Raw genomic sequence first — 12,795 nt, 5'->3', positions numbered from 1 at the left:
TCCCGTTCCGTCGCCTTTGACTTTCCAAGTCGACGGCGAGTGAGCGAGTCGAGTCGAGTGAGCGAGTGCGCCCGCTCTCTCTCTCCGTCCGACTTCTTCGCCTCTCGCATCATCCTCAACCACCTCCCTAGCCCTCAACTCGCCAACCATGAGGGCATCAACGTCGCAATTGCGCAACCTCATCGGGAGTGTCGCTAGCGCAACTTCTTCATCACAATCAGCAGCAGCAAGTTCATCACGCCTTGCTGCTCCTTCACTGCGCTCCCTTCACTCCTCGCCCGCCCTCGACCCAAAGGACGCGGCCGCAGATGCGCACCAGCCACCGCCTTCGTCAGCAGCAGCTACAGAGTCAGTCCTATCTGGCACGCAATATGCCAACCTCGAGGCTCAGGCAAGCAGTGATGCGCAAGGTGAGCTTTCCTCTCCCTCCTCTGGATGCATTGACCTCTTTTCTGACCTAAAATCCCCTCTCCCTCCTTCAATGCAGTCTTTCTCCCCCTCACCCACCTCCACCCAACCACTCGCCCGCCTACACGCTCCCTCATCCCCCTTTCTTCCCACGTATTCGCCCAACAACCCCGAAAAGACATCCTCCATTCGGCCGTAGTGTACTACCTCGACTCGCTGCGCTCTGGCACAGCTTCCACCAAGACGCGCTCAGAGGTCAACTATTCGGGTCGCAAGATCCGCCAACAGAAGGGAAGCGGTATGGCCCGTCTGGGTACGAGGGGAAGCCCTATGTTGAGGGGAGGAGGAGTAGCTTTCGGACCCAAGCCACGGGATTTCGCTACCGACCTGCCTCGTCGGGTACGAGAGCTCGCCCTCCGTTCAGCTCTCTCTGCCCGCTGGTTGGAGGGCAAATTGCACATCGTCCCCTCCCTTTTCTGGGACCCTCCTCCGGGCACCACAGGGCCGTTGAGTAGAGCGCTGGCCAGTCGCGGATGGAAGGAGAATACGCTCTTCCTCTCGGCACCGCGTCATCCGGAGAGTCCGATCAAGGAGGGGATTCGACAGCGTCAGGGGAGACCCTCAGCGATGGACCCTGTGTATACGACGGAGCAGAGGGAGGAACATGGCAAGGCTCTGGCCAACTTCAGTGCTGCGCTTGCGAATTTGCCGCGTACGCAGCTGGTCCGCTTGGACTTGTTGACGCAAGAGGCGCAGGCTGCCGCCAAGAGGGGCAGTGATGAGACGAAGAAGCCTGGAGAGCTCCACGCATACGAGGTGGTGGCTAAGCAGAACGTGGTGATGGACTTGGGTGCACTGGAATGGTTGGAGGAGAAGCTGGGTGGCGCGGGGACTCATGAGGATATGGCGCTGCTGGGGGAGATGGAGGGCATGAGCATGGAGGAGGCAGAGATTGACGAGGCTCGAGCGCAGGCGATGGAGGAAGTGGAGAGGGCAGAGGGGGAGGTGGCTGCAAAGAGCGCGCCGTGATTGCGCAAAGAGTGAATGCAATGGGTCATACGATCACGAGAGAGATGCTATTGACGGGGTGCGGACATTTGTGTGTGTGAACCCTGGTTGCTCATCGCAAGTGGGCGGGAAGCATCATGCTCTCCGTCACCCTGTCCCCGCCCGTCTCATCGATGTCCTCATCATCGTCATCCTCGTTATCATCCCCCTCATCCTCGTCCATGAACTCTTCGTCCTCCTCATGCCCAGCCTTGGCCTTCTTGGCCCCAACTGCGGCTTGTCTCTGACTCTTCTTGCCACTCTTGACCCTCCCACCAGGCAATTGCTCCCCATCCTTGCCGCTCGCCATCTTGACCAGATCTTTCTCCTCCTCACTCAGTTCGCAATCCTTGACCGCCTCCTCCGCAGCACTGTAGTAGCAGAGAGGAATGATACGGAAGCTCGCCTGCTGGTCTAGCAAATGCTTGAGAATCTGCGCCGCTTGAGCGTCAAGGCGCTTCCCCGCCGTGCAGACTTGGTGCTCGCGAAGCAGGGTGGGAACTCCACGCTTCAGCTCGGTAGGAAGACCGAGCTTGCGCAGTTGAGGCTCAAGGGATCCGGGGAGGGTTTCGGGGGAGGTGCCCTCTGTTGAGGGGCGGGTGTAGAGGGGCCCTTCTGGGAGAGTTACGGTGGAGCGAGCAACGTTGCCTGCGCGGGCGTAATCTTTTCGCTCGTGTGTTGCGAACCAGTCTGATACCTCTGCGGGGGGAGAGTTGGTGAAGAGGAGGCCGACAGAGCCTGTCAGGCGCTGCGAGCGAAAGAGGGCAAAAGAGGCGATGCGATCAGAGTCAGCGACGTCTCAAGCCAGCATCTCCCGCACGTCCGTACCGGCGTCAAACTCACCTGGCTCAACCCCCTCACTCCTTTGACAACCTCATCCTCCACCCCTTCACCAAGCGCCTTGGCCACCACTCTGTTCTTCCCAACAAAGATCCTCCCGCTGTCCTTCCACAACTTCCTCACTTCCTGCAGATAGGCAGTGCGAGCATTGGCGAGACTAAACAGCCAAATGTAAGGGTACTCCTGCGCACATTGCTGTACCGAGGAGAGGAGCGTCGTCTTTGCTTCTGATCGATCTGATGCAGAGCGCTGGGTAGCAGTGAGGGATATGACCTTGTTGCGCTTCGTCTTGGGCATCTTTGGCGACGACTGGTTGGTGAGAGATGGGAGTGACGCGAGGGAGGCGAGGCGCACACCTGCAAGTCGACCGAATTTTTGGCAACGGACAGAGAGACGCGAGAGTGGCAGCTTTGACCTGGCCACGTGGAATTCATTCAACTCAAGACGGCGTCACCAACCTCTTCGAGCTCACAATTGGCAATGGCATCGGGCTGACCTTACAAAGAGGGTAAAGAAAGAGAGCGCCTTTATGTCACGGCAGATGAGACAAAGTCTGAAAGATAGTCGAGAGGAACGAGACGGTCTGGAAGCTCCGCCGGACCAAGCACAGGGCTGGCGAGTCTTTCGGCGATCTATTCCAGCTGCCCCTCATCACTGACCGGAGTCAAAGTACAGGTGCGAATGGACGGTACCGGCTTTTGCGCAGAAGATGACCACACGGAGTTTCACTGTAGGATCGAAAGGGGTCAAGGGCGCGGTCCGCTCGATCTGTGGGCCTCTCAAGATGCGGCCCGCTGTCAAGGCTCGGCTTCACATTGAGCTGCGATGCCCTCGCAACCCTCGATAGTAGCGTCGAGATTGTCGCAACCATCAGCCAGAGTCCCCTCCGTCTCCCCTAATCAGCCACTGCTTCAGGCTACCAACTACCTTCAACAGCCCACCATCATGCTTGCTTTCAATCGCGTCTTCAACCTCCTCGTCACGTTGGCGATCCTTTGGAAGTCTGTCGGCGGTGTGGTCCAACAGATCGGTGAGTTATCGCCGCTTTCGCAGCAAGGAAAGATCCTGACATATCTCGACTTCCGCTCTCAGGTACCTGTTTCGGCGACACGTACGTCTCTGTCTCGTGACATCGTGGTACGCTTCAAGGCTGACCCCTGACCGCCCCTCACCAATTGGTCACACTAGCGGCTGCCTCAAACAGCCCATTCCCGTTAACGGTGATATCTCGGGCATCGTCTACATCCAAGCCCGTTGTGAATCCTTCAAGGCAGACTTCGCCATTGGCAAAGTTTGCAAGACGGCTGCCAAGTGAGTGGGCGAGCGGTAAGTGCAAGTCAGGCGAGTCACTGATGCCTCCAAATCCTTTACCTTGCCTTGGTCGGCAGGTGCTTCGAATGCCAGGCTGTCGAGAGGGCTTCGCAGTGCATTCTGGTGAGAAGCATGCTGAGCGATTTCATTCGCGACTTGCCATAGCTCACACCTGTCAAAACCCTACCCATCACCATCCTCAGAAGGGACCATATTGTAAGACACGCCGCGTCACGGTCTCTTTTGAGTCTCTCGCTGACACTGCTTCCCGCTCGCACCGCAGACACCTGGTGCCCTTAGATAAAGGCCTGACTGTGATTGGCCTCAGCTCTCCAGGCGACGCGCACCTTGATGAACCTAGCTGCGGCGGCAGCTCGCTCGACCTCGCCCGCCCGTGCTGAAGCCTCTCTTTCGCCCCAGCGCTACCGCTGCCGTCGCCTTCGCTGTCACCTGCGCTTCTTGTAGGGAGATTTCTCTCTTTTGTATCGAACTTTCTCGCCCCGACTGCGGCCGCTGAATAATATTGCTCAGCTCTCGAGTTTCCTGCCTGCTCGACGCACAGAACGAAGATGCACACCTATTGCCCTCGGCGAGTCCTCTTTCGCCTTAAGACGCCGTGAAGACATGCCCTCACCGTCGCTGCCGTCAGGTACATTGCAAACACACAATGAGACAGCAGACATGGTCGGCAGTGCTCAAGACAGCCGGGGCGCAAGACAAGAGCCATAGCAGCCAATGTACATTACTTCACATGGATGAATATGGTGCCGAGGCTGACCTCATCGCTCTTGCCGTCGCGATCGCCGCTCACAGCATTTGTCTCCCGTTCGTATCTCCTTTACCATCTCAACCTAGCTTTTTTGACTCATCGCATCATCCACCTGCATCATGCTTGCTCTGAAGTGCATGCTATCCTTTGCTGCTGCCACGGTTCTGTGCTTGACGGCAGTCACGGGGCAATTCGACCAAGTTGGTAAGTATGCTCGCTCGCGTCTGTTGAGCCGATCTTTGACCAGCAGCCTCTCGCCCGTAGGTACCTGCTTTGAGGACACGTACGTCGGTGTGGATGACCTTGGCCACGTCAGGGACCTGAGCTGACGTTTGAGATCCCGGATCCACTTTTCAGTGGATGTTCACGGAAGCCTACCCCCATCAGCGGCAACTATAGCAGCATCATCTACATCGTGAAAACAGCGTGCGACTCTTTCAAGGCCGAAATTGACCTCGGACGCGTCTGCCATACATCGGCAAAGTGAGTACTGCGGCTGTCATCGAGTGCAAGGAGCATGCCACGTCTGATCGTCACCCTGCTCGCGGCCTACAGGTGCTTCACGTGTCAGGCTGTCGAGTATGTCTCTCAGTGCATCACAGTGAGCAGAAGGTGAATTCACCAGTATTGAGCAGCGTGGCTGACCCTGCTTCACTCTCCTTGCGCTGTGAACTGCAGAAGGGACCTTACTGTCAGCACGCACGCACCATGTCGCGGTCTGCTACGCCCTCGCTGACCGGACTTCGCCGCCCGCCTGACAGACACTTGGTGTCCCTAGGCGGGTAGCGCTCGACGTTGACGACGAGCGCCTCGCCAGCCGCCTAGCTTGCTACTACTGGCCACGACTTAGTACGAGCGGGAGCAGACGGGATGCAGCGTACCAATCTGACTATGACGATGCCAACAAATTCCACTGCAGATGAGATTGAGTGCTCGCAACGCTACGATAGATGATAAATGGTCGCGCAAGCTCAGTCAGAGAAGAGCTGCTTGTTGAAGTAAGCCAACCCATTGATGCCTCCCTCGACCTGCGCACTAGCAGTCCTCAGCTCAAAGCGCACCTTGCCCAAGCCGACCAGCTCGCGCAGCTCCGTCAAGCTCTTCACACCCATGTCCTGCATCGAATGTTGCAGACCCGTAAACAGGTAGGGCAGGTAGCGTTTCAAGGACCCCTTGTCCGCAACGGCGCCCGACACACCCTGGGCGACCTTGACTGCGTCCGCCTCAGAGAAGTAGCGCTGCGTTGCCGCGTTCTCTTGGCCCACGTCGACGGGAACAGCTTTGTTCGCCTTCGCGGCCCCGCGCCCAGTGGCACCAGGCATGGCCTGCTTGCGCTGGTGCGTCATAGCCTCGATGGAGCCCATCCCGCGGTAAGCCTTGAGACGCTTGCCCTCACGGAAGAAGTAGGTTCCTGGCGCCTCCTCGCAACCAGCAAGCATCGAGCCCATCATGACCGCAGATGCGCCAAGGGACATGGCCTTGGCGATGTGGCCCACGTTGGAGATACCGCCGTCGGCAATGACGGGGACGCCGAACTTGGCCGCGAACTCAGCCACGCGGTGCACTGCTGTTCCTTGGGGTCGGCCGCAGGCCATGACCTCTTGCGTTGTGCAGATGGAACCCGAGCCCATACCGATGCGCAGAGCGTCGGCGCCTGCCGCGATCAGGTTGGCGGCTTGCTCGCGCGTGACGACATTGCCAGCGATGATGTCGATCTGGGGGTAGGTTTGCTTGATCCACTGGATGAACTCAATCTGGTATGTCGAGTTACCGTTGCTCGAGTCGATGACGACGACGTCCAACCCGGCGTCAACGAGGAGGGCAAGGCGCTCGCGGTCCGAAGGGCGGGTGCCGACAGCTGCGGCACAGTAAAGCTGCTTGGAGTCGGGGCGCTTGGATGCTAGCGGGTAGTTTTGATTCTTGAGCAAGTCAGAGCGAGCAAGGAGGGAGACGAGGTTGCCCTCTGCGTCAACGATGGGGAGCTTGCCCTTCTTGGAGTCGCGAAGGATCTCGTTGGCCTGTTCGAGCGTGACGCCCTTCTTTGCCGTGACGAGGTCGGTGGTCATGACTTGAGACAGGGGGAGAGCGGGGTCACGGAACTGCACGTCGCGGGCGGTGACGATACCGAGGAGCTTGCCATGAAGAGCTCCGTTGTCTGATTGCGAGGGCGAGAGGCATCGATAGTCAGCTCTCTGTGCTGCAATTACTCCGCTAGCCTCGCTCGCGCCCGCGCTGCTTCTCGATCAGTGGACATAGGTTGTGGTCTGCATTGCCGCTCTCAAGTCTAAGAGAGGGCCTCAGCAGAACGAAGGTTAACAGCAAAAATGGGTTTTCATCACCAAGAAGCAGCGCGAGTGGGCGAGAGCAAAGAGCGGGTCCTGGTCGCAGATGTCGCCTACTCACCAGTGATGGGGATACCGCCGAAGCCCATGCGCTGCTTGATGTCGAGCACGTCGCCCACGGTCTCGTTGGGCGAGAGGCACATCGGCTCGGTGATGAATCCGTTCTCGTACTTCTTGACCTTGCGGACCATGTTCGCTTGCTCCTGTGGCGACATATTGTTGTGGATGACGCCCATGCCGCCGTGCAGGCCCATAGTAATAGCCATTTCTGTCTCAGTGACCGTGTCCATGGGCGAGGAGAGGAAGGGGGTATTGAGGACGACGTTGCGCGTCACCTTGGTCTGGAGGCTGACCTCGTTGGCAGGGAAGTTGATGAAGCCAGGAAGGACGAGGAAGTCGTTGTACGTGAGACCTCCGTGGAGCTTTGAGTCGATGAGCTCGGACATGGCGAGACCGTCTCCCGAGGGGTAGTCACTGAGGGCTGCGATTGCATTCTTGGGATCATAGAGGGCCTTGGAAGATGACGAGTGGACGAGGCCATTGTCGGCCGTGGCAGACGACGACGAAGCGGTAGGGGACATGTTTGCAGGGTAATTGATCCTAGTGGCAGCTGGGTGGTAGTTGTAGTAGGATATGAGATGGCGGTCGGGCTGCGATGGCCAAGAGGAAAAGGAGGGAAAGAAAGCTCGCAGCCTCACGGCCGCCTGGTCCTCTCGACTGAGCAGACGCAACGCGTCCTGGAATAAAATCCAGAGGGCGATTTTGCCTCGCCTCAACTCACGCCAAACGGACAGGGCAACGATGAGGCCACCCCGACTGGACGATGCGATCCGCTCCGATATTCCAATCGCTCGATCGGAAGAAGAGAGCGCTGCGAGCGTCGACGCCGGCAGCTTCCCCAGCCAAGCACAGACGAGCGGCACAATCAGGCAGCAGCAGCAGCTGTAGGCGTTGAATGCGTCTTGACTCGTTCCCCATCACATTCGATCAACACCACCTCAACCATCGTCATGGCCTCGCTGCCAAAACCAGTCGAGTCGGCAAAGGGCGCAAAGCTCAATGTCATCCTCGGCAGCCAATGGGGAGATGAGGGAAAGGGTGAGCCAGGCGCCAACACGACGACAGACACGGACGAGATGCTCATCAGCTTGAACCCTTGCCCCTCTCCGCTGCACACCGCCAGGCAAGCTGTCCGATATCCTCTGCCAGAAGATGGATGTCTGCGCCCGATGCGCTGGCGGCAACAATGCTGGACACACCATCGTCGTCAACATGGGCCCTGACAAGTGAGCAAGCCAGCGGGCGAGCCAGAGATAGCTAGCGGAAGCAATCTGCTGTGAATGGCCATGCTCACGCAGCTCCTCGTCTTCTCTTGCGCACAGGGTCAAGACCAAATTTGACTTCCATCTCCTCCCCTCTGGCCTCATCAATGAGCGATGTGCTGGCTTCATCGGGTCGGGCGTCGTAGTCCACGTCCCTTCCTTCTTCGCTGAGCTCGATGCTATCACCAAGAAGGGTGTGTGCGCGAGGTTCCAAATTGTCTCACTTCTCGTGCTCGTCTCACTCACTCCTCACATTCGCGCTACTCTGCAGGGCTTAACTGCGACGGACGCCTCTTCGTCTCGGACCGCGCTCACTTGGTCTTCGACTTCCACCAGGTCGTCGACGGCCTCAAGGAGGTCGAGCTCGGCGGCAGCAGCATCGGCACCACGAAGAAGGTAGGTTCCCGCGGTGCCCAACGCAACCTCGTCCTCGTTCGCTGACGTTCCTCCCACCGCTCGTCTCTCTCGCACCAGGGCATTGGCCCGGCCTACTCGTCCAAGGCCTCTCGCTCAGGGCTGCGTGTTCACCACCTCTACGATCATGAGACGTTCGCGAACAAGTTCCGCAAGCTGGTAGAAGGCCGCTTCAAGCGCTACGGCCACTTCGAGTACGACACCGAGGGCGAAATCGCTCGCTACAAGGCCTTTGCTGAGCGTCTGCGCCCTTACGTCGTCGACGGAGTCAGCTTCATCCACGCTGCACTCGCTGCCAATCGTCGAGTGCTCGTCGAAGGCGCGAATGCTCTCATGCTGGACATCGACTTCGGTACCTACCCCTTTGTCACCAGCTCGTCCACGTCCATCGGCGGTGTCTGCACCGGTCTCGGTGTACCACCAAACGCAGTAGGCGAGATCTACGGTGTAGCCAAGGCGTATACGACTCGTGTTGGCGGCGGACCCTTCCCCACCGAGCTCAACGACGAGATCGGTGTTCACCTCCAAGAAGTCGGCGCAGAGTGGGGTGTCACCACTGGCAGAAGAAGACGCTGTGGCTGGCTCGACCTCGTCATGATGCGCTACTCGACCCTCATCAACGGGTACACCTCCCTTAACCTCACAAAGCTCGACGTTCTCGACGACCTCAAAGAGATCAAGGTTGCGACGAGCTACAAGGTCAATGGTCAGGAGCTTGCCTCGTTCCCGGCCGATCTTGATATCTTGGCGCAGGTTGAGGTGGTGTACAAGACGATGCCTGGCTGGCAGCAGGATATTAGCAAGGCGACAACGTACGAGGAGCTTCCGCAAGCATGCAGGGATTACGTCGAGTTGATTGAGCAGTTCTTGAGCTGCCCTGTGGAGTACATCGGTGTAGGGCCGGGCAGGGAGTCGATGATTCACAGGAAGAGGGCATGAGGCGGACGAATCAGGCAGAAAGGTCGTATCTCGTTAGACGATGTGTTTCTACTGCACGATCGAATTCAGCAATGGGAAAGTGAAGCAGAACAGGCCAACGCGTAGCATCGTGTGTGAGCCTGGACGTGGGGGAACGAGTTGTTGGTCGCTGCCGCGGCCTCGTCTTGTCGAGTCGCCCGTCCTCCTTCCGCTGCTCCCGCCGCTCAGACGAAAGTCAAGTCGACTGATTCCAGATCTTCTTTCCTCCTTTCTCGCTCCTTTCCCCGCCCTCTCCATCGTCATGCCCTCCAAGACAACCTCCAAAAGCAAATCATCAGGCAGTAATGCCGTCGAGGGGGCTGACTCCGAGCCCCTCGTTGCCGTCCTCCTCGCCGACTCCTTCGACAGTCGCTTTGCCCCCCTCACCCTCTCCCGGCCGCGCTGCCTTCTCCCCTTCTGTGGAGTTCCCTTGATTAACTTTACATTGGAGCGTCTCCTCGCCGCCGGAGTTTCGAAGTGTCATATCCTTGCCCACTCTTACGCACACCTCGTTCGAGCGCATATCGACTCGCTGCGTAAGGCTTCCGCCCTCTCCGGGCTCGACGTCGTCGTCTACGCCGTCCCGGACGCTCGATCGGTGGGCGACGCCATGAGGGAGCTGGACACAAAGGAGCTCATTCGGGGTGACTTTGTGCTAGTCCAGCCTGATGCGGTGGGAGCTGCAGATATTGGGGAGATGGTCAGAGTGCATACAGAGAGGAGGAAGACGGATAAGGACGCGATTATGACTATTGGAGTGCAAAGTGCTGCAACGGCGGGTGGGAGCGTCATGGCCTTGAGGCCCGAGACTTCACAGTGGGTACTCAAAAATGCCATTCTACTGAAAGCTTCAGGCTGACTTTCCTCTTCTATGCGCAGACTTCTTCACTACGACCCCCTCACGGGCCCTTCCTCCTCCAAGACTCACCTCCCCTACGAGGACATTTTCACCGACGCGACTCCCTCCGCCGAGCTGCGTCTCGACCTCCGCGAGACAGGGATTGACATCTGCTCCCTGGATGTGCCTCCGCTTTTCTCGGAGAACTTCGACTACCAAACACTACGAAGAGACTTCGTTGTCGGTATCCTGACATCTGATCTTCTGGAGTCGAGGATCTACGTACATGAGAGCCAGGGAACGGCTGTCAACGAGTCAAGGGCGAATGGGATGACGCACTCGGTGTGGGGGGCCAGGTGCAATTCAACAAGGGCCTACGACGAGGCAGCAATGGCTGTCCTGTCGCAAAGGGCTTGGCCGACCAGCCCTGGCTCGCCGGCTTGGCCCGGGGAGCGACTTGAGGCGAGACAGGGGGCGAGATATGTTGCTACACGCAATGTGACCGTGGATCGCAGCGCTGAGGTGAGGGATAGGGTGCTCATTTCAAGCGGTTGCACCGTCGCTGCGAGGGCAAGATTGGAAGCGTCTACCCTGGGCCAGGGGGTGATGGTGGGTGAGGAGGCGACGGTCACTGGATCGCATCTCTTCGAAGGGGTCAAGCTTGGCAAGGGGTGCAGCGTTGAGGCTACCATTCTAGGCAAGAATGTGCGGGTCCTCGATGGGGTGCGCATCGCACGAGGCTCCTTGGTAGGAGACGACTGCGTAATCGGCTCAGACCTCAAGGCTGGCACACGTATAGCCTTCAGCGAGGAGAAAGCGGACGAAGCCCTGCTCGGTCCCAAGGGGATGGGGCGACTCTATGTGGGAGACGACGATGAAGAGGAGGACAGCGATGACGAAGCCGACGGGGACGAGGCCGACGCCACACTGCGTATTGGACATCAAGGCATTCGCGTGGTGGAGGACGATCTTTCCTCAATCGAGGGAGATTCGGAGCTCGGCGACAGCTCGGACGAGGATAGCGACGACGACGACTTACTGGATGCAGACGCTCAAGAGCGCGCGGCGAACAATGCTGCTGCCTCCCTCGCGCCTGGAATGGGCAGTCTCAGCTTGGGAGCAGGGGAAGCGACAGACTACGAGGCAGCCGCAGCGACAGAGCGACTACGTGAATTCGAGGGCGAAGCGCGCGCCTCACTACATCGCGCCTTTGAGGAGGGCCACACGATCGACAATGCCAGCATTGAGCTCAAGACGTTGCGCATGGCTTCCAACGTGCCCCTTTCCGAGGTGCGACGCTGCGTTACCGAGGCCATCCTCGAGGGATGCGTAGCTGCCAGCGATGGAGGCAAGGACGCAAGGAAGATGGGCGCCTGGCTGGACAGATGGTCTGCCCTCCTTGGCCAAGTCATAGATGACGATGCAGGTGACGAGGAGCAGGGAGCAGAGGTCATCGACCATATGCAGACTTATTGCTCTCTTCATGCGGAGAGTCACGCAGCCCTCTTTGTGCCGCTCCTCAAGAAGCTCTATAATGATGACGTGCTGAGCGATGAGGCCATTGTTGGTTGGTGGAAGAGTCCCGCTTCGAGGGGGACGGAGGAAGCAAAGGGGGGAGAAGGCAGGGCGGATCTGAGGAAGAAGGCGGAACCCGTCGTTAGGTGGGTCGTAGAGGAGGGGGAGAGCGAGAGTGAGAGCGAGGAGGAGAGCGACGAAGAGTAGAAGGGAAGGCATGCGTAGAATGGTAATTGCTATTGTTACATGGGTGTCTTAGTCGTCTGCTATCTACCCCCAGCCTCATCTCTCGCTGCCTTGGCTATCGGGTTGGCGTGAATGGTGATCGACTGGATCCTGCATTCTGCGCCCTTGTTGTCGGGCCTGCCTTTCGCGTCTACGGGCAGCTTCTCCATGCGGTCCAACACGTCGTCGCCATCTATCAGCCGGCCAAAGATGGTATGTTTGCCGTCCAGGTGTGGTAAGGGTGCGTAGGTAAGGAAGAATTGGGACTGCGAAGTGTTGGGCGCTGATGATGCCATAGCGAGGATGCCTCGTGAGTTGAACTGCTCGCGGGGGGGAACCGGTCAGCCCATCCGCAGCAGCAGCTATGCGTACTTCTCCGTCGCTCCACACTTACCTTCAAACTGCTTCTGATCTCGTCATTGAATTTGGCGCCACCGTAGATGCTCGTCCCCCCCTTGCCCGTATTAGTGGGATCACCACCTTGAACCATGAATCCCGCCAAGTTGCGATGGAACAATGTGCCATCATAGCTTCCCGATGCTGCGAGCCCCAGGAAGTTCTCGCATGTCTTGGGCGTCTGAGCCGGGTAGAGCTCGACTTTGAGGTCACCGAGGGTGGTATGGAGGGTGAGAGACATTCGGCAATCAGAAGCAGGGGAGGGGAAGGCGTTTGGTTGACGTGGGAGAAGGACTGGATTATCGGACGGGAGCAAGTTGAGCCGAGACGAAGACGGAAGAGGGAAGGAGCTGCAGCAGGGCTCAAAGTGGAGCTCGACGCGAGAGCCCAAAATGGCGTGCCTTCTTCGTT

At 58.5% G+C, this 12,795-nt stretch overlaps 7 protein-coding genes across 7 annotated transcripts; 4 read left to right on the top strand and 3 right to left on the bottom strand.

Annotated features, from left to right (window-relative positions):
• Window positions 1-97: 97 nt before the first annotated feature.
• BDZ90DRAFT_238225 (ribosomal protein L4) lies at window positions 98-1,479 on the top strand. The gene is made up of 2 exons (XM_025507334.1): window positions 98-410; window positions 488-1,479. The coding sequence occupies exons 1-2, from the start codon at window positions 149-151 to the stop codon at window positions 1,435-1,437; spliced, it is 1,212 nt and encodes a 403-aa protein (XP_025363752.1). The 5' UTR covers window positions 98-148; the 3' UTR covers window positions 1,438-1,479.
• Window positions 1,480-1,503: 24 nt separating this feature from the next.
• On the bottom strand, window positions 1,504-2,630 carry BDZ90DRAFT_238222 (hypothetical protein). Its single transcript, XM_025507333.1, has 2 exons — window positions 2,299-2,630; window positions 1,504-2,203 (listed from the first exon to the last, which is right to left on the bottom strand). Exons 1-2 carry the CDS (start codon window positions 2,590-2,592, stop codon window positions 1,529-1,531), a joined length of 969 nt encoding a protein of 322 aa, XP_025363751.1. The 5' UTR covers window positions 2,593-2,630; the 3' UTR covers window positions 1,504-1,528.
• Window positions 2,631-4,241: 1,611 nt separating this feature from the next.
• On the top strand, window positions 4,242-5,271 carry BDZ90DRAFT_231134 (hypothetical protein). The gene is made up of 6 exons (XM_025505733.1): window positions 4,242-4,579; window positions 4,640-4,658; window positions 4,733-4,858; window positions 4,931-4,976; window positions 5,054-5,066; window positions 5,137-5,271. The coding sequence occupies exons 1-6, from the start codon at window positions 4,495-4,497 to the stop codon at window positions 5,151-5,153; spliced, it is 306 nt and encodes a 101-aa protein (XP_025363750.1). The 5' UTR covers window positions 4,242-4,494; the 3' UTR covers window positions 5,154-5,271.
• A 75-nt stretch (window positions 5,272-5,346) lies between these two features.
• On the bottom strand, window positions 5,347-7,403 carry BDZ90DRAFT_264210 (putative inosine 5`-monophosphate dehydrogenase; the record flags this gene model as incomplete). The annotated part of the gene is made up of 2 exons (XM_025508628.1): window positions 6,779-7,403; window positions 5,347-6,530 (listed from the first exon to the last, which is right to left on the bottom strand). Exons 1-2 carry the CDS (start codon window positions 7,296-7,298, stop codon window positions 5,347-5,349), a joined length of 1,704 nt encoding a protein of 567 aa, XP_025363749.1. The 5' UTR covers window positions 7,299-7,403.
• Window positions 7,404-7,727: 324 nt separating this feature from the next.
• Window positions 7,728-9,483, top strand: BDZ90DRAFT_250496 (Adenylosuccinate synthetase; the record flags this gene model as incomplete). Its single annotated transcript, XM_025507694.1, has 5 exons — window positions 7,728-7,815; window positions 7,901-8,003; window positions 8,100-8,233; window positions 8,311-8,435; window positions 8,514-9,483. 5 exons carry the CDS (start codon window positions 7,728-7,730, stop codon window positions 9,390-9,392), a joined length of 1,329 nt encoding a protein of 442 aa, XP_025363748.1. The 3' UTR covers window positions 9,393-9,483.
• A 3-nt stretch (window positions 9,484-9,486) lies between these two features.
• On the top strand, window positions 9,487-12,059 carry BDZ90DRAFT_238214 (hypothetical protein). Its single transcript, XM_025507332.1, has 2 exons — window positions 9,487-10,226; window positions 10,290-12,059. Exons 1-2 carry the CDS (start codon window positions 9,673-9,675, stop codon window positions 11,968-11,970), a joined length of 2,235 nt encoding a protein of 744 aa, XP_025363747.1. The 5' UTR covers window positions 9,487-9,672; the 3' UTR covers window positions 11,971-12,059.
• BDZ90DRAFT_231132 (cyclophilin-like protein) lies at window positions 11,820-12,693 on the bottom strand. Its single transcript, XM_025505732.1, has 2 exons — window positions 12,383-12,693; window positions 11,820-12,308 (listed from the first exon to the last, which is right to left on the bottom strand). The coding sequence occupies exons 1-2, from the start codon at window positions 12,623-12,625 to the stop codon at window positions 12,030-12,032; spliced, it is 522 nt and encodes a 173-aa protein (XP_025363746.1). The 5' UTR covers window positions 12,626-12,693; the 3' UTR covers window positions 11,820-12,029.
• Window positions 12,694-12,795: the final 102 nt, after the last annotated feature.

This window comes from Jaminaea rosea (genome assembly GCF_003144245.1).
Source record: "Jaminaea rosea strain MCA 5214 unplaced genomic scaffold BDZ90scaffold_3, whole genome shotgun sequence".
NCBI classification, from domain to species: domain Eukaryota; kingdom Fungi; phylum Basidiomycota; class Exobasidiomycetes; order Microstromatales; genus Jaminaea; species Jaminaea rosea.
Note: the sequence above shows the minus strand (reverse complement) of the source record. Positions and strands in the feature narration are given on the sequence as shown.

Coding starts and splice junctions, on each gene's coding strand:
- BDZ90DRAFT_238222 (XM_025507333.1), bottom strand. CDS start 2,592: ATGCCCAAGACGAAGCGCAACAAGGTCATATCCCTCACTGCTACCCAG. Junction 2,204..2,298: donor GAGTGAGGGGGTTGAGCCAG/GTGAGTTTGACG, acceptor TTTCGCTCGCAG/CGCCTGACAGGCTCTGTCGG.
- BDZ90DRAFT_231134 (XM_025505733.1), top strand. CDS start 4,495: ATGCTTGCTCTGAAGTGCATGCTATCCTTTGCTGCTGCCACGGTTCTG. Junction 4,859..4,930: donor GTCTGCCATACATCGGCAAA/GTGAGTACTGCG, acceptor CGCGGCCTACAG/GTGCTTCACGTGTCAGGCTG.
- BDZ90DRAFT_238214 (XM_025507332.1), top strand. CDS start 9,673: ATGCCCTCCAAGACAACCTCCAAAAGCAAATCATCAGGCAGTAATGCC. Junction 10,227..10,289: donor TTGAGGCCCGAGACTTCACA/GTGGGTACTCAA, acceptor TTCTATGCGCAG/ACTTCTTCACTACGACCCCC.
- BDZ90DRAFT_231132 (XM_025505732.1), bottom strand. CDS start 12,625: ATGTCTCTCACCCTCCATACCACCCTCGGTGACCTCAAAGTCGAGCTC. Junction 12,309..12,382: donor AGATCAGAAGCAGTTTGAAG/GTAAGTGTGGAG, acceptor CCCCGCGAGCAG/TTCAACTCACGAGGCATCCT.
- BDZ90DRAFT_238225 (XM_025507334.1), top strand. CDS start 149: ATGAGGGCATCAACGTCGCAATTGCGCAACCTCATCGGGAGTGTCGCT. Junction 411..487: donor GGCAAGCAGTGATGCGCAAG/GTGAGCTTTCCT, acceptor CCTTCAATGCAG/TCTTTCTCCCCCTCACCCAC.